This window comes from Gopherus evgoodei, chromosome 11 (genome assembly GCF_007399415.2).
Source record: "Gopherus evgoodei ecotype Sinaloan lineage chromosome 11, rGopEvg1_v1.p, whole genome shotgun sequence".
Classification (NCBI taxonomy): domain Eukaryota; kingdom Metazoa; phylum Chordata; order Testudines; family Testudinidae; genus Gopherus; species Gopherus evgoodei.
Window position 1 is genome coordinate 69,323,739 of NC_044332.1, and position 12,518 is coordinate 69,336,256.

General features: G+C 40.4%; 1 protein-coding gene across 2 annotated transcripts in view; it reads left to right on the top strand.

Annotated features, from left to right (window-relative positions):
* LOC115659651 (ropporin-1) overlaps positions 1-12,518 on the top strand; it is a 62,013-nt gene that overhangs the window by 36,041 nt on the left and 13,454 nt on the right. The window contains exon 1 of one of the 2 annotated variants that reach the window (XM_030580118.1): positions 9,511-9,626. The exons of the other annotated variant lie outside the window; for it this stretch is intronic. Within the exon in view, the coding sequence (XP_030435978.1) occupies positions 9,511-9,626 (116 nt within the window). Of the gene's footprint in view, positions 1-9,510; positions 9,627-12,518 lie in introns of those variants that run through there. 2 annotated transcript variants of the gene reach the window in all.

Genomic DNA, 12,518 nt, shown 5'->3' on the forward strand with positions numbered 1-12,518 from the left:
CCTTCCCCACCAGTCAGTTTGAGAGCATCTTTGATGTAAACCTGTAGCATTCTGAGCAGGTGCTATACCTGCTCTCCTGCAGCTGCTCAGCAACAATCCAACTGTTTGCATTACAAGGAAGGGATCGAGGGGAGGGAGAAGAAAGTAAGTGGCTGCTCTATTGCCTGTTCTTTTGCTGGGCTATGGGAGACCCCAAGGCATTTAAGCATTTTAGACTGGTGTCAACAGACTTGGGCTAGCAGGGCTCAGGCTAGCTCTCTAAAAATAGCACTATAGACGGCACTTTGGAGTTGTGCTTTACAGGTGTAGGCACTAGACCAGCTCTTTGCCTGCTGGGGAAGCACCAATAGGGGACTTGCTGGTGGATTCTGCTCCCTTTGCACCTTCAGGAAATGATAAAGAGAGAAGAACGAGATAGAAAATATATCAGAAATCGGCAATTGTAGCCCCCTAAACTTAGGGTTTGCGCCTTCAGCACCCCCACGATAAAAATTGTTCCAGCACCACTACAGCCAATTAGGGAGAGCCAATATTCAACATCTGTGCTGTGCAATATTAAGCTTTCGTGCTGCTCTGTAAGCCAATCAAACAGTAAGGTTCAGTAAGGTTATAGAGTATACTGTACAATGAGCAATTATCATAGAGAATTAAACAATAGGAATGAAGAGAATTAAACAAAATGAATAAAGCCACATAAAGTCTCTGCATTTCTGAGAAGCAAGAGAAAATTAACCTGTGCCCACATTCAATTGCATTTCTATCCTCTCAGCAGTAATATAAATGTTGTTAGCCTTCCATGACTGTTTGCCCAATACTGGTTATTATTATCATTTTTAGGTGGATGCAGATATTGTGTAATGAGATATTTTAAAAGGGAAAAACACAAACCTAGCACAGACAGAATGAAACTTGCAAGTTCTCTCATGAAATCCTGCTTTATTGGGGCACATAATGTGTTTCTGAACCAGTTAAGACAAGCTCAGATAATAATAATCCCCTCTGCATGCAGTAGGAGTGGCACCATTCCTGCATTGTGCAGAGCTCTCAACAGGTCTTGAGATGGGAGAAGGGACAAGAAGAGGATGGCAAAGGAACTGTAAATCATTTCCCATGCCCCATGGGAAGCGCACACAAAAAATAAAATAGCCCAGTCTGTATTTCCTTTTATTCAGAGCCCCTCAGGCTCCTCCATTTGAACCTTGTTGTGAGGAGTCCGAATAAGGTCAGAGTATCCCTCATGGACAGCCAGGAGTGTCCTGCACCTCCCGTTAGATCTTCAAGATTTGGAGGCTGGACTCTGTTTCCTCTGCAAAAGGCAGGAAAGGAAAGGCCAATCATGAAGAAATTCAGTGAGTCCCAAATCTGCAGAATTTGCCTTTCTTCAAGGCTACTCCCATAGGTTTCCCCATAAGACAGTACAATTCAGCCCTTAATAATTAAGGCCAATTACTCTCATTAGATTCAAGGACCCGTTTCCACATTGACAGCAGGATCATGAACTATGTATTTTTCCACTGGAAAAAAATAAAATCATATTGTTCCAAAGAGCTGATGCGAATCAGTGAGCAACAAATCTCACTGGTACACATGAATCCCAGTTGCCATTTGAACTACTCAGTAATTTGCAATATCCTGTATTTGAGAATGCAAAACCCAGCAAGAAATCCCTCTGCAGTTATTCAGCTAGTTTAATACAAATCCATGGAATATTCTCACTAGATGTAACATTGGCATAATTTGGTTTCCTCATATTTGTGAAACAGGAGAATCTATTTGGGAGAGGAGGATTGCACTTATGTCATTTAACTCATACATGTAACATATTAAGTCCCATGTATTCTTTCCAGCTCAAGGAAATAGCATTGGGGTTTAACACAGCGGCTGTGAGAGGAAGTAGGTTAAGACGAGAGAGAAACGTCTTTTTATTAATAAAATAAGCATTCATGTTTCCTTGATAGTATAAAAGGCATAATAAAAAGCATTGCCAGCTTCCTTTGGAATAATCCAGGGCATTCTTCTGGACAAACTTCACTAGAAGATGCAAGAAAGCAGCCTTCTGATCACCTGAAACTATGGCACAGACCCTTGTTGAATATAAAGAATGGTTACTGAAATGATAACATTCCAACATCTCAATGCTTAACAGGAAAAAAATTGTTTCATCTTCTTGGTATTAGACATAATTTCTGTATATACACATTACCAAACTATTCCTCTTCCCATAACAATACAATGCCATTACTGTCAGCAGCACTTTTGCTCACTCTTTGGGGAATGGATCAGTTTAGACCTATATTTGTTTAGATAGTACAGCTCATGCTATTTCACACTCACTTTTCATACTTTAAAAGGCTTCTTTCATTTAGATGTTATTGCCTGAAGTATCCAAAACATTTTCAAAGGAGGTATGCAGTAAGACATGGGAAATACTTATAGCATCCTTGCTTGTTAACTTCTGGGTTAAAAATCGGGCATAGCATCAGAGCCAAATTAAGGCAATCTGAGGCCTCAGATACCACCCACATGTGGACCTCTTCTGTGACACTGCTGTTCCTTGGAGTGGCAATAGGTTTCAGTTGAAATGAATGGACAAGTTCAGACCTATTAGAGCTATTGTTTTAGACTATCTGCAGTTTCAGATGGGCATCATTCGCCCTTGAATCATGTTTTCAACCTTTTCTTTGCATCCATGAATGTTGAAAGAATAACTTAATAAGAAATTAAAAAATGAAAGTTAAGATTCTGATCTCATGTGACTTCAGGAGTTGGGGCCTTAGTCATCCTCACATACTGCACTGCATGCTGGGAGCCATCATGCCCACAAGTTGTTCTGGGATCCTTTGTCCCTCCCTGGGCTGTACTCGGAATCATCATGCCCATGGATCACACCTCGCTGGATAAGGGCAGCTGTAATCTGCCCTGTTTTACACCATTCAGTTGCAGGATTTCTGGCATATTGCCTACATAGCAACTGTTGGATGTATGGGGAGGGGGCAGGTGCAAAGTTTGGTCATCTCTTGATATAGCCAGCATCTGCCCCTGCCAGATACCTCTTCTCCAGGAAGCCTCTTCCCTCAGGAATTTGGCCTCTTCCTCTTCTTCTTATACTTGTCTGCTTCCAGACTACCCTGCACAGATTTCCAAGTCAGAGACCCTCAAAAAACGAAAGAGGTTTAAATCCACTCTTCCATTGCCTACCCAAGAAAATATATGGAAATGTAAGGGTTCCCATCCTCCAAGGTTTCAAGCATCCCCTTCCCTGGTGAACTCCAGATCTATTGTAAGTAACTCCCCACTGCAAACCCTATGACCATTTCAAGCCCTCCACCTTCTCTTGGCAGCAAGTGCAGCTGACAGAGTCAGAGCCTTTGTGAGGTGGGCATTGGTTGCTAGGACACTCAGGGATTCAGGGAAACAAAAGGCCCAGTCCTGAGTCACTGCAGCCCCCATCCTGGATGTCAGCTTCTCTGAGTCGCACAAAGAGCCAGATCTGACTGTCCTCAAACCAGGGACTGGCGGAGCTCCACGGAGAGGCTGAGATTCCTCAGCCTCCGTTAATGGTGAAAAATGGGGAATGAAGGGTATAGTTGGGGTGAGGGCAATTGTCATGAGGGTGGGGGGGGACAATGATGGAGTATAAAGGAGTAGCTGAAGTGTTGCAATCATCAAAAGATGGAGGCAATTGTGAAGAAGCTGTCAAGGAATAGGAATGAGAAGAAAATTGTCAAGTGTTGGGAGTGACAGGGGTGGGAGCTGCTGTCCAAGGGTAAGACAACTGTCTGGTGGAGCAACAGTTAAGAGTTGAGGGTTGAAGGTTTATTGTCAAGGTGTAAAGGGCAATTGTCAAGGGATGGGGACTTAACCATGAACAGTTTTGGAGAAAATTTGTCAAAGGAAAGTGGCTAATTGTCAAAGGGCCGGGGTGGGTGAGCCACCAAAGGGAGTAAAGCTGCTGCCAGAGAGTCACAGTGAAGTTGTCAGGTAATAGTGGGCAACTGTCAAAGAGTAAGACTGAAGGTGCCAAATGATTTGGTGGGGTATTGTCATGGAAAGATTGGGCATAAGCTGTGGAGATTAACATTACTGCCATGAAAGCAGAGGATTTTCTTTAAGAGACCTTTTTAGCTTGTGACTTTTCCAGCTTTACTCCCCAGTGTTTGGCAAGCTGAAGTCATTTTGTTGGCCTTCCTTCTTGCTCCCCAAATCAGACTGGCATACTGTGTAGTGGATACCAAATTATAGGTGTATACTGATGTGATATCAGAAGTGATTATCTTTTAGCTTTTTTTGAGGGAACACTTTTAAAGTTCCCTTTCTTTCGCTACTAATCACATTGTAGTTTATTATAACTGAAGGAATTGTTTTAACTAACTTTGACCAATGATGCTTTTCAGTTATCTTTTGCTTTCACTCAGCTTGAACAAGAAAAATAGACTTGTTATTTTCAAGATTTGTTTATAATCAGTTGCAGTTTAATTCTCTGGTTCTCATGCAGGGGCTCAGTGATGCAATGTTGAGGTTCCAACACTAAAGAAAATGTTTAAAACAAACAAAAACTACTTTTACTGAAATTCAAAAACATGAAGACAATTATATTTTAGGATTTGTGAAACTTTCAGAAAAATTAAAAACCTAAATTTTGAGCCTAATATACCTAGAAATGTCCATTCAGATGACATTAGTGCTGGCAAAAGAAGCCAGTCTATTTCAGTGCAAGGATGGTGGGAGGAAGACATCAAAACAATGTAAGGCCACAGAGCCCAGAATTTACATAATTATAGGGAACAAAAAATGAAAAACAGGGAAGGTTGTGTAAGTCACAGATTCAAAATGAGGGGTGCAGAGGGGGACACTGACCAGAGAACTGGCCTATTTGAAATCCTGGATGGGTAGGCAAAGCCCACCAAAACAAAATGCCCACTTTCTCAAATGGAGGAGGAGCCCCAGAGCTAGGAATCAACAAAACATAGGCTACAACAAATATTAAACAGGAATGAGAGTATAGGGCACAAGCTTAAAATGAAGGATCCAGAAGGGAACACCAACCAGAGAACCAACCTATTTGAATCCTGGGAGAGTAGACCTGTGCCCACCTAGGACAAAAGGCCTGCATCCTCAGTTGAGGTAGGGGATCACAGAGCCCAGAAGGCCACTGATTGCATGGGACAACACAACAGGAACAGAAGTTGGGAGTCAAAGGTTCAAAACAAGGGTACCAGACAGGGAAGTTGAGCAAAGAACCAGATTGTCATCCGTAAAGACTACACCATATATGCATAGGGAAAAGGTCCAGTAAAGGACCTTGTCCAAAAGGACAACAAAATAGCAGATAAAATTCAATACTGGTAAATGCAAAGAAATGCACACTGGAAAATATAATCTCAGCTTTACAAACAAAATGATTGGGTCTAAATTAGCCGTTATCACTCAAGAAAGAGATCTAGTCAAAAAGGCTAACAGAATATTAGGAACCATTAGGAAAGGGATAAATAATAAATCAGAAAATATCATAATGACACTATATAAATCCATGGTACACCCATACCTGAATATTGCATGTAGTTCTGGTTGCCCCATCTCAAAAAAGATATATTAGAATTGGAAAAGGTACAGAGAAGGGCAACAAATATGATTAAGTGTAAGGAACAGCTTCTATATAAGGGGAGAGAAAAAAGACTGGGACTGTTCAGTTTAGTAAAGAGACAACTATGGGAGGATATGATATAAGTCTATAAAATCATTAATGGTATGGAGGAAGTGAATAGGAAAGTGTTATTTACCCCTTCACATAACACAAGAATCAGGGATCACCCAATGAAATTAGTAGGCATCAAGTTTAAAACTATCAAAAGGAAGTACTTCACACAACACATAGTAAATCTGTGGAACTCGTTGCCAGGGGATGTTGTGAAGGCCAAAAGTATAACTGAGTTAAAAAAAGAATTAAATAAGTTCATAAAGGATAGGTCCATCAATGGCTATTAGCCAAGATGGTCAGGGATGCAACCCCATGCTCCGAGTGTCCCAAACATCTGACTGCCAAGGGGCTGGGATGGGACAACAGGGGATGGATCACTTGATAATTGCTCTATTCTGTTCATTTCCTCTGAAGCATCTGGAACCAACCAACGTAGGAAGATAGGATGCTGGACTTGATGAACCATTGGTCTGACCCAGTATGGCCATTCTTATGTTATTATGGATATAAGAGTTCATTCTTCCCCTTTCAACCCCAACAATGTGCCTCAACCCTGGCCTGAAGAAACCTATGATAAAAAAAATTCAGTTTCCAGGCCTACATATTCCCTGCCTTCTCTGCTGAGTGGGTTATAAATGGTACCAGTTAGGGTAATTTGGACATGTATCCACTAGAAAGAGAATTCAGATCACCAAATTCATTTCACGTAGGACACCAAACAGCCTTCAGATGATAAAAGTTCTCTCATAGCTGAGCTAGGCAGAATTTAAGCCACTGATTTGGAGAGAGGTATTTTTGGGGGTAGAGGTGTGAAAGCTCCAGAGCAGGATTTTCCACCTCCCTTGCCCAATATTTTAGGGAAAGATGATGAGAAACAAGCCACTGAATTCTTTAAATGCCTGCTCTACAAGTGGGATTGGGGGGGAAATTGCATGAAATTTTTACTTAAGAATTATTATAGAGGAGATAGATGGAGGAAAGGGGATGTGTGTAGAAATGATGATGTGAAGGCTAGTAAATAAAAATATGATGCTGTTCCCCAGCATATAGGACCCATGCTGGGAGGAACTCCATTGTAGAGAAAAAGAGTGTGTTTATCCCTATTGCAGAGAATTTATTAAATTGATAATTGTTTCTTCAGATTATAAGAAAATTGTAAGTGGCCAGACTGATTGTTTGATGCTCTTTACTTCTTCACCTAAATAATTTAGGATTAGGGCAGTATTTTACCTCCGTGTTGCTACTTGCAGTATCTCCTGGCATAACTTCAGTGCTAGAAAGTGATGTGTCTGGGGTCTTGTTATTTCCAGTAATTTAAAGTCCCTTTGTATAGTTTCACTGGAGCTGCCATATACCGTAGTATGTGTTCTATGTTGTTATTCTGAAAGATCAAGATTGAAAGCCTACTGAAGTCAATGGAAAGACTTCCAATGATTTCAGTTGGTTTTGGGCCAGGCCCAAAGTGAGTGAATACCCTTGAACCTTGTTAAGGCCTGATCCTGTAGTCTTAACTCAGGCAGAACTCCTACTAATTAAATTAGGAACACAGAACCAGTTTCTCAGCTAGTACAAATCAGCATAGCTCTACTGAAGATAAATGGAATTATGCCTATTGGCACCATCTGAGAAATTGTCCCCACTGGGCTTTTTGCTTAAGCAAGGGCTGCAGGCTCAGCCCCCTTTTTTGCATGCTTCAGGGGAAATGTAAGACATGACAATTAAGATTTCACAGGCAAGGGACACTGGAAATTTGTTGAAAATTTTAGGGAATTTCTCCACTGCTAATGCAGAAGTGAACTAGGCCCTTACTTTTTTTATATCTTAGATTCTGACAGTGGGGTAGAGGAGAGACAGGCTCTCACTGAACCTTTTAATTCATGGTATATATTATAAATTTTGAAGGTTTAACTCTCCCATAATCCTTGCTAACAAATGTACCAGGAATGTGGGATGGAAAGCACCTTTACTGCTGTTCTGTGTATCTGGTATATCCCCTCTACTTTGCTAACATTTCTGAAAAAATACAAAACTTGCTTGGAACAGCTCTGAGAGGTGCGAAGTTCTAGGGCTATTGCTGTGTAACTGAATTTTTCAGCAAGGTAATGTGGTTTCCATATTAAAAAAAGTGGGGCTCAACTGTGGTGGGCTCAGCCACAATTCTGAAATAATGTGCTCCATGCTTACCCCTCCCTCTTCTTTGCCCTCCTCCTTTTTCTTGCTTTTTTCATGCCTCTGACATTTCATCAGCTCTCTCCTTAAATAAAACAAGGTTTGGAATGTAAATATCCAAGGCTGCAATCTGGCACAAATTGAATATATTGCACAGAGCCTGCCATTCTTTTGAACGGGTCATGTAAAAAATAGAATCCCTTCAATACTGGTCCTGATAAGCTCTCATAATAAATAGCACAGCTCTGCCCACTTCTCTGAAACTTTTTCTAGTCATGCAATGTGATCTAGGTTATCCAAGTCACTTTTTCTCCATTCTTTTTGTTCCTCAGCCCTTTACTACTTCTCCTACTCTTCCTAGTGCTAGATGCTACCTTAGTAATAATAGTTAATTAAGTTACTCATGCTGACTATTCCCTTCTGGTCACCTGGTCCTTGATCTGTTCCAATTCTTCTGAGCGCCTTTTCTGATATTATATTCTAAGTTTCTAGGCTGGGATTGTCAAAAGAACCTAATGGAGTGAGGTCCCCAAATCCCACAACTATTCAATGGGGGTTGAGCACCTAACGTCCTCTGGTTCTTTTGAAAATCCTACCTCTAATTTCCAATTGTTCATACCATTCTGAGAGTTTTGATTCTTCTGTTGTTTAGTGGTTACCATTAGAAAGTCACCACCACATCAAGGTATCTAGCTAGCTTGCTAAATTCTTATATGACACACATCACTACAAAATCTGACCCTCTCCCAGATATGGACTACTGGAAGACAGCAGTCCTCAAGTGGAACTAGATTTCTCCCTTTTCTTTGCAAGGTTCGGGGCAGGGGGTGTTTCTCCTCTTCCCCTTTCTATCGTCTCTTTCATTGTGGGAGCTGTGATTGTGGGAAGCTTAGGTTAAAGAATTTCATCTTGCATTTAATTCTGAAGGCAGTGAGTCATGTTCATTCTCACCTGAAGCAGGGAGTTTCAGAGTTCGAGCCAGTTGTCAAGAAAACTGTTCCCTGACTTCATGAGTTCGACCTTTGAGATTGACACTTTCATTTTTTCTGTTAAATGTAACACAGCTGGAGCTTGATCCAACACCCACTGATGAGATGGGGAGTCTTTCCATGGACTTCATTGGGTTTTAGATTAGGCCTTTATTTCCTATTTTTAGTATAGGAGAATACTGACGTTTATCAGATGCCATGAAGCAGTAAATGTTAGCTTTTTAATGGTAACCCTTGTAGTTCAAGCCTCAGTCTGATCCAAATCTACAAATTCCTGTCATACTTAGTCTGTAGTACCTAGAATATTTACTGTACGTAACACAGACTATAAATCATAATTAGCAAGATATTGTAAAATGGACAGAAATTGTCAGAAAAGAAAAGTTAATAGTGATCTTTTCACCTATAGAAATGTGTCTTTTTTATTTGGTTTTATAACATGTGTAGTATAGTGCCTTATTTGTTCTGAAACTATTGAAGAGTAAGACGTATAGCCAGCATACTGAGCCGCTAAAAGAATTCACAAATTAAAACAGATCTTTCCACAAGTATTGATTGTTTTCTAAAAAGATTTTATTACTTATTTTTAAACACATTTTCAGCATAGACAGAGTATGTTACAAAACTGTTATTTTTCCCATAGGTGCAGTAATTATGCCATATACAGATAAGCAAATATGCATCCCTCCAGAACTGCCAGAACTGCTGAAACAGTTTACAAAAGCTGCTATTCGAACCCAGCCTCCAGATCTGCTCCAATGGGCGTCTGAGTATGTTCATTTTTTCCTAACACTTAAAAAATCAAACCCCAGTTATAAAAGATTTATGCCTGCTACCATGGAAAAGTTAATCACTTCACTGGATCTACCCACTGAAGTCAACTTCAGTGGAAATATTCATTGGAGCTACATTGATTTACACTAGTTGAAGATCTGATTGCTGGTGCACAATAGCTTTTGAGATCTACTGAGCATCTGGCAACACTGTGAAGTCAATGTGATTTGCAGAGAGCGGTGGCTCCAAGCACCAGCGCTCCAAGCGTGTGCCTGGGGCGGCAAGCTGCAGGGGGCGCCCTGAGGTCCCTGTGAGGGTGAGAGTCAGGCATCCTTCGGCAGCTTGCCTGCGGGAGGTCCGCTGGTCCCACAGATTCATCGGCAATTTGTCGGCTGGTATGCCAAAGCTGTGGGACCGGCGGACCTCCCACAGGCATACCGCCAAATCCACGGGACTGGGGACCTCCTGCAGGCAAGCCGCCGAAGGCTGCCTGCCTACCGTGCTTGAGGCAGCAAAAAAGCTAGAGCCGCCTCTGTTTGCAGGTGTTCGTTTGCTCTCCAGATTTGGCTTGTATTGTGCTCCAAAGTTAATATTTGTGAGACACCCACACTTACCTTCTCTTTGTCCCCACTACGGCTGGAGATCTGGTATTTTAAATGTCTCTACAGCTGGCACACTATTAATTTAATCTAGTCAAAGGTTGAGATGCTGATGATCATTGCATGTTCCCAGATGTACAGTTGCCACTTTGAATTGAGACTGTTTAAAATGAAATTCCTCTGAACAGTGAGCTCCCAGCTAAATTCAGCGCTTTAATAACTTATGGGCATTTTCAGAAACACTGGTCTATAGCACTCAAAACTCTTCACCCTCCAGGGGCAATGAGAGTAAGGTGTATATCACAAGTGCATACATCTATGGTGCTAGTTCATTTTTTAAAAATGGGTTCTATGCTAGTCTGGTATAAATCAGTATACTTCCATTTAAATCAGTGTATCTATACTGATTTACACCATGTCAGGATATGGCCTCATATCTTTGCAATCCTTCCTCCCTTTTCTTTAGCATGGAACAACTCTCCAGTGACCACTAAATTGGTAGGTGGCTTGATTTGACATGCCCCCAGAACAACAGAAAGGATAAATTGTTAGTAAATCCAATAGATTATAGATTACAAGGTGGGGGAGGGTTCATTGTTTTTAAAAAGGAGCGTTCAGCACTGCAGCAATCCCAAACTGTGTGTTAAATTTTATTTTCCTTTTTTCAGGGTTAAATGCTGTGGGGACTGAAATACTCCACAAGGAGTTTTTCCCAGGGTAATTCAGTGCATGGAGTGGCACAAGTGTTTAAATCAATTTGACGTGTAATTTGTCTAATGAACATGCCTATCCTGAAATGTCAACTCCCTCAGCTGATATTGACATATGTGGATGAGAGGTTAAAGCAGGGGTAGGCAACCTATGGCACACATGCCAAAGGTGGCACGCGAGCTGATTTTCAGTGGCACTCACAATGCCCAGGTCCTCGCCACCAATCCTGGACGCTTTGCATTTTAATTTACTTTTAAATGAAGCTTCTTAAACATTTTAAAAACCTTATTTACTTTACATATAACTAAACTATTGTTGTATATTATAGATTTATAGAAAGAGACCTTCTAAAAACTTTAAAATGTTTTACTGGCACGCGAAACCTTAAATTAGAGTAAATAACTGAAGACTCGGCACACCATTTCTGAAAGGTTGCCGACCCCTGTGTTAAAGAGTTAACTTTATCTAAGCAAGAAAAGAAGCTAATTGTGCTTGATAGATAGACTGAACCATAAAATGTTATTTATTTATTTTTTAAATAATATTCCTGTTGTCTTCCACCTCGCTCAGTATAAGTTTAATTTATTATAGCAGGGGTGCCTAGGCTACCACCTACAGGCCATACATAGTCCAGCAGAGCACTCAGAAGGCCCACGGCCTACTTCAACACAATATACTAGTGGCCAATTCATGTACATTTTGTCGTTATGCTTGCATTATTTTAGTTTACACAAGTGTGTAAATAGGTTGTTTCTATGAACAGTATTGTCTATCTAAATACATACATAACAAGCTGAACTTAAAATATAAATCAATACTGGTGACTTTAAATCTTATTAATATACGTAGGTTGTGCTTATGTGGCCCACCTGTGTAATAAGGTTGGGCACCACTGTATTATAGCTAAAGCTGGTCTGTATTGTTTCCAGAATACTAGTTTCCTTTGGCGCAACAATAAAGCATTTTGAATGTAGTGCTGTTCATTATTAAAGAGAAAAAGATTTATACTGGATGACCATTAATATTTTATTAGGAGGAAAGTTCTCTTTTATCGTAACATATTTGCTTCTATTTGATAATATCACAGACTTGTCCTAAACTTTGTGAGAAAATGTATGGTTTCTTTAAAAGATTATTTTCATTTAACAACCCTAATTCAGGAAAGCACTCTTATTCATGAAGTGCTCTTAAGTATATGCTAACATACTTTCCTGAATAGGGATGGAATTACGATTGTGCTTTAATGCTTTCCTGAATCAGGGTCAAAAATTTGCTGTCCAAAGAAAAGAGCACTATGGGCTGAACATAAAGACCATTGAAGTCAATGGAAAAACTTCAACTGACTACAACAGGAGATGATTCAGGCCCTAAAAATACCACTTATGTGCAGGAATGAAAGGAAAGTTGTTTGATAGCACAGTACTTTCCTGATTAAAAGCAGTGCTACTTAAACAGAAGCCGCTGCATCAGATAGTTGAAATGCAATTGTCTTCTATTTAGTAAGCATAAATCATATGAACCATTATGTTTAATATCTGCTTCTGTTAAAAGCATTTAGAAAGCAAGCATCTATCCATC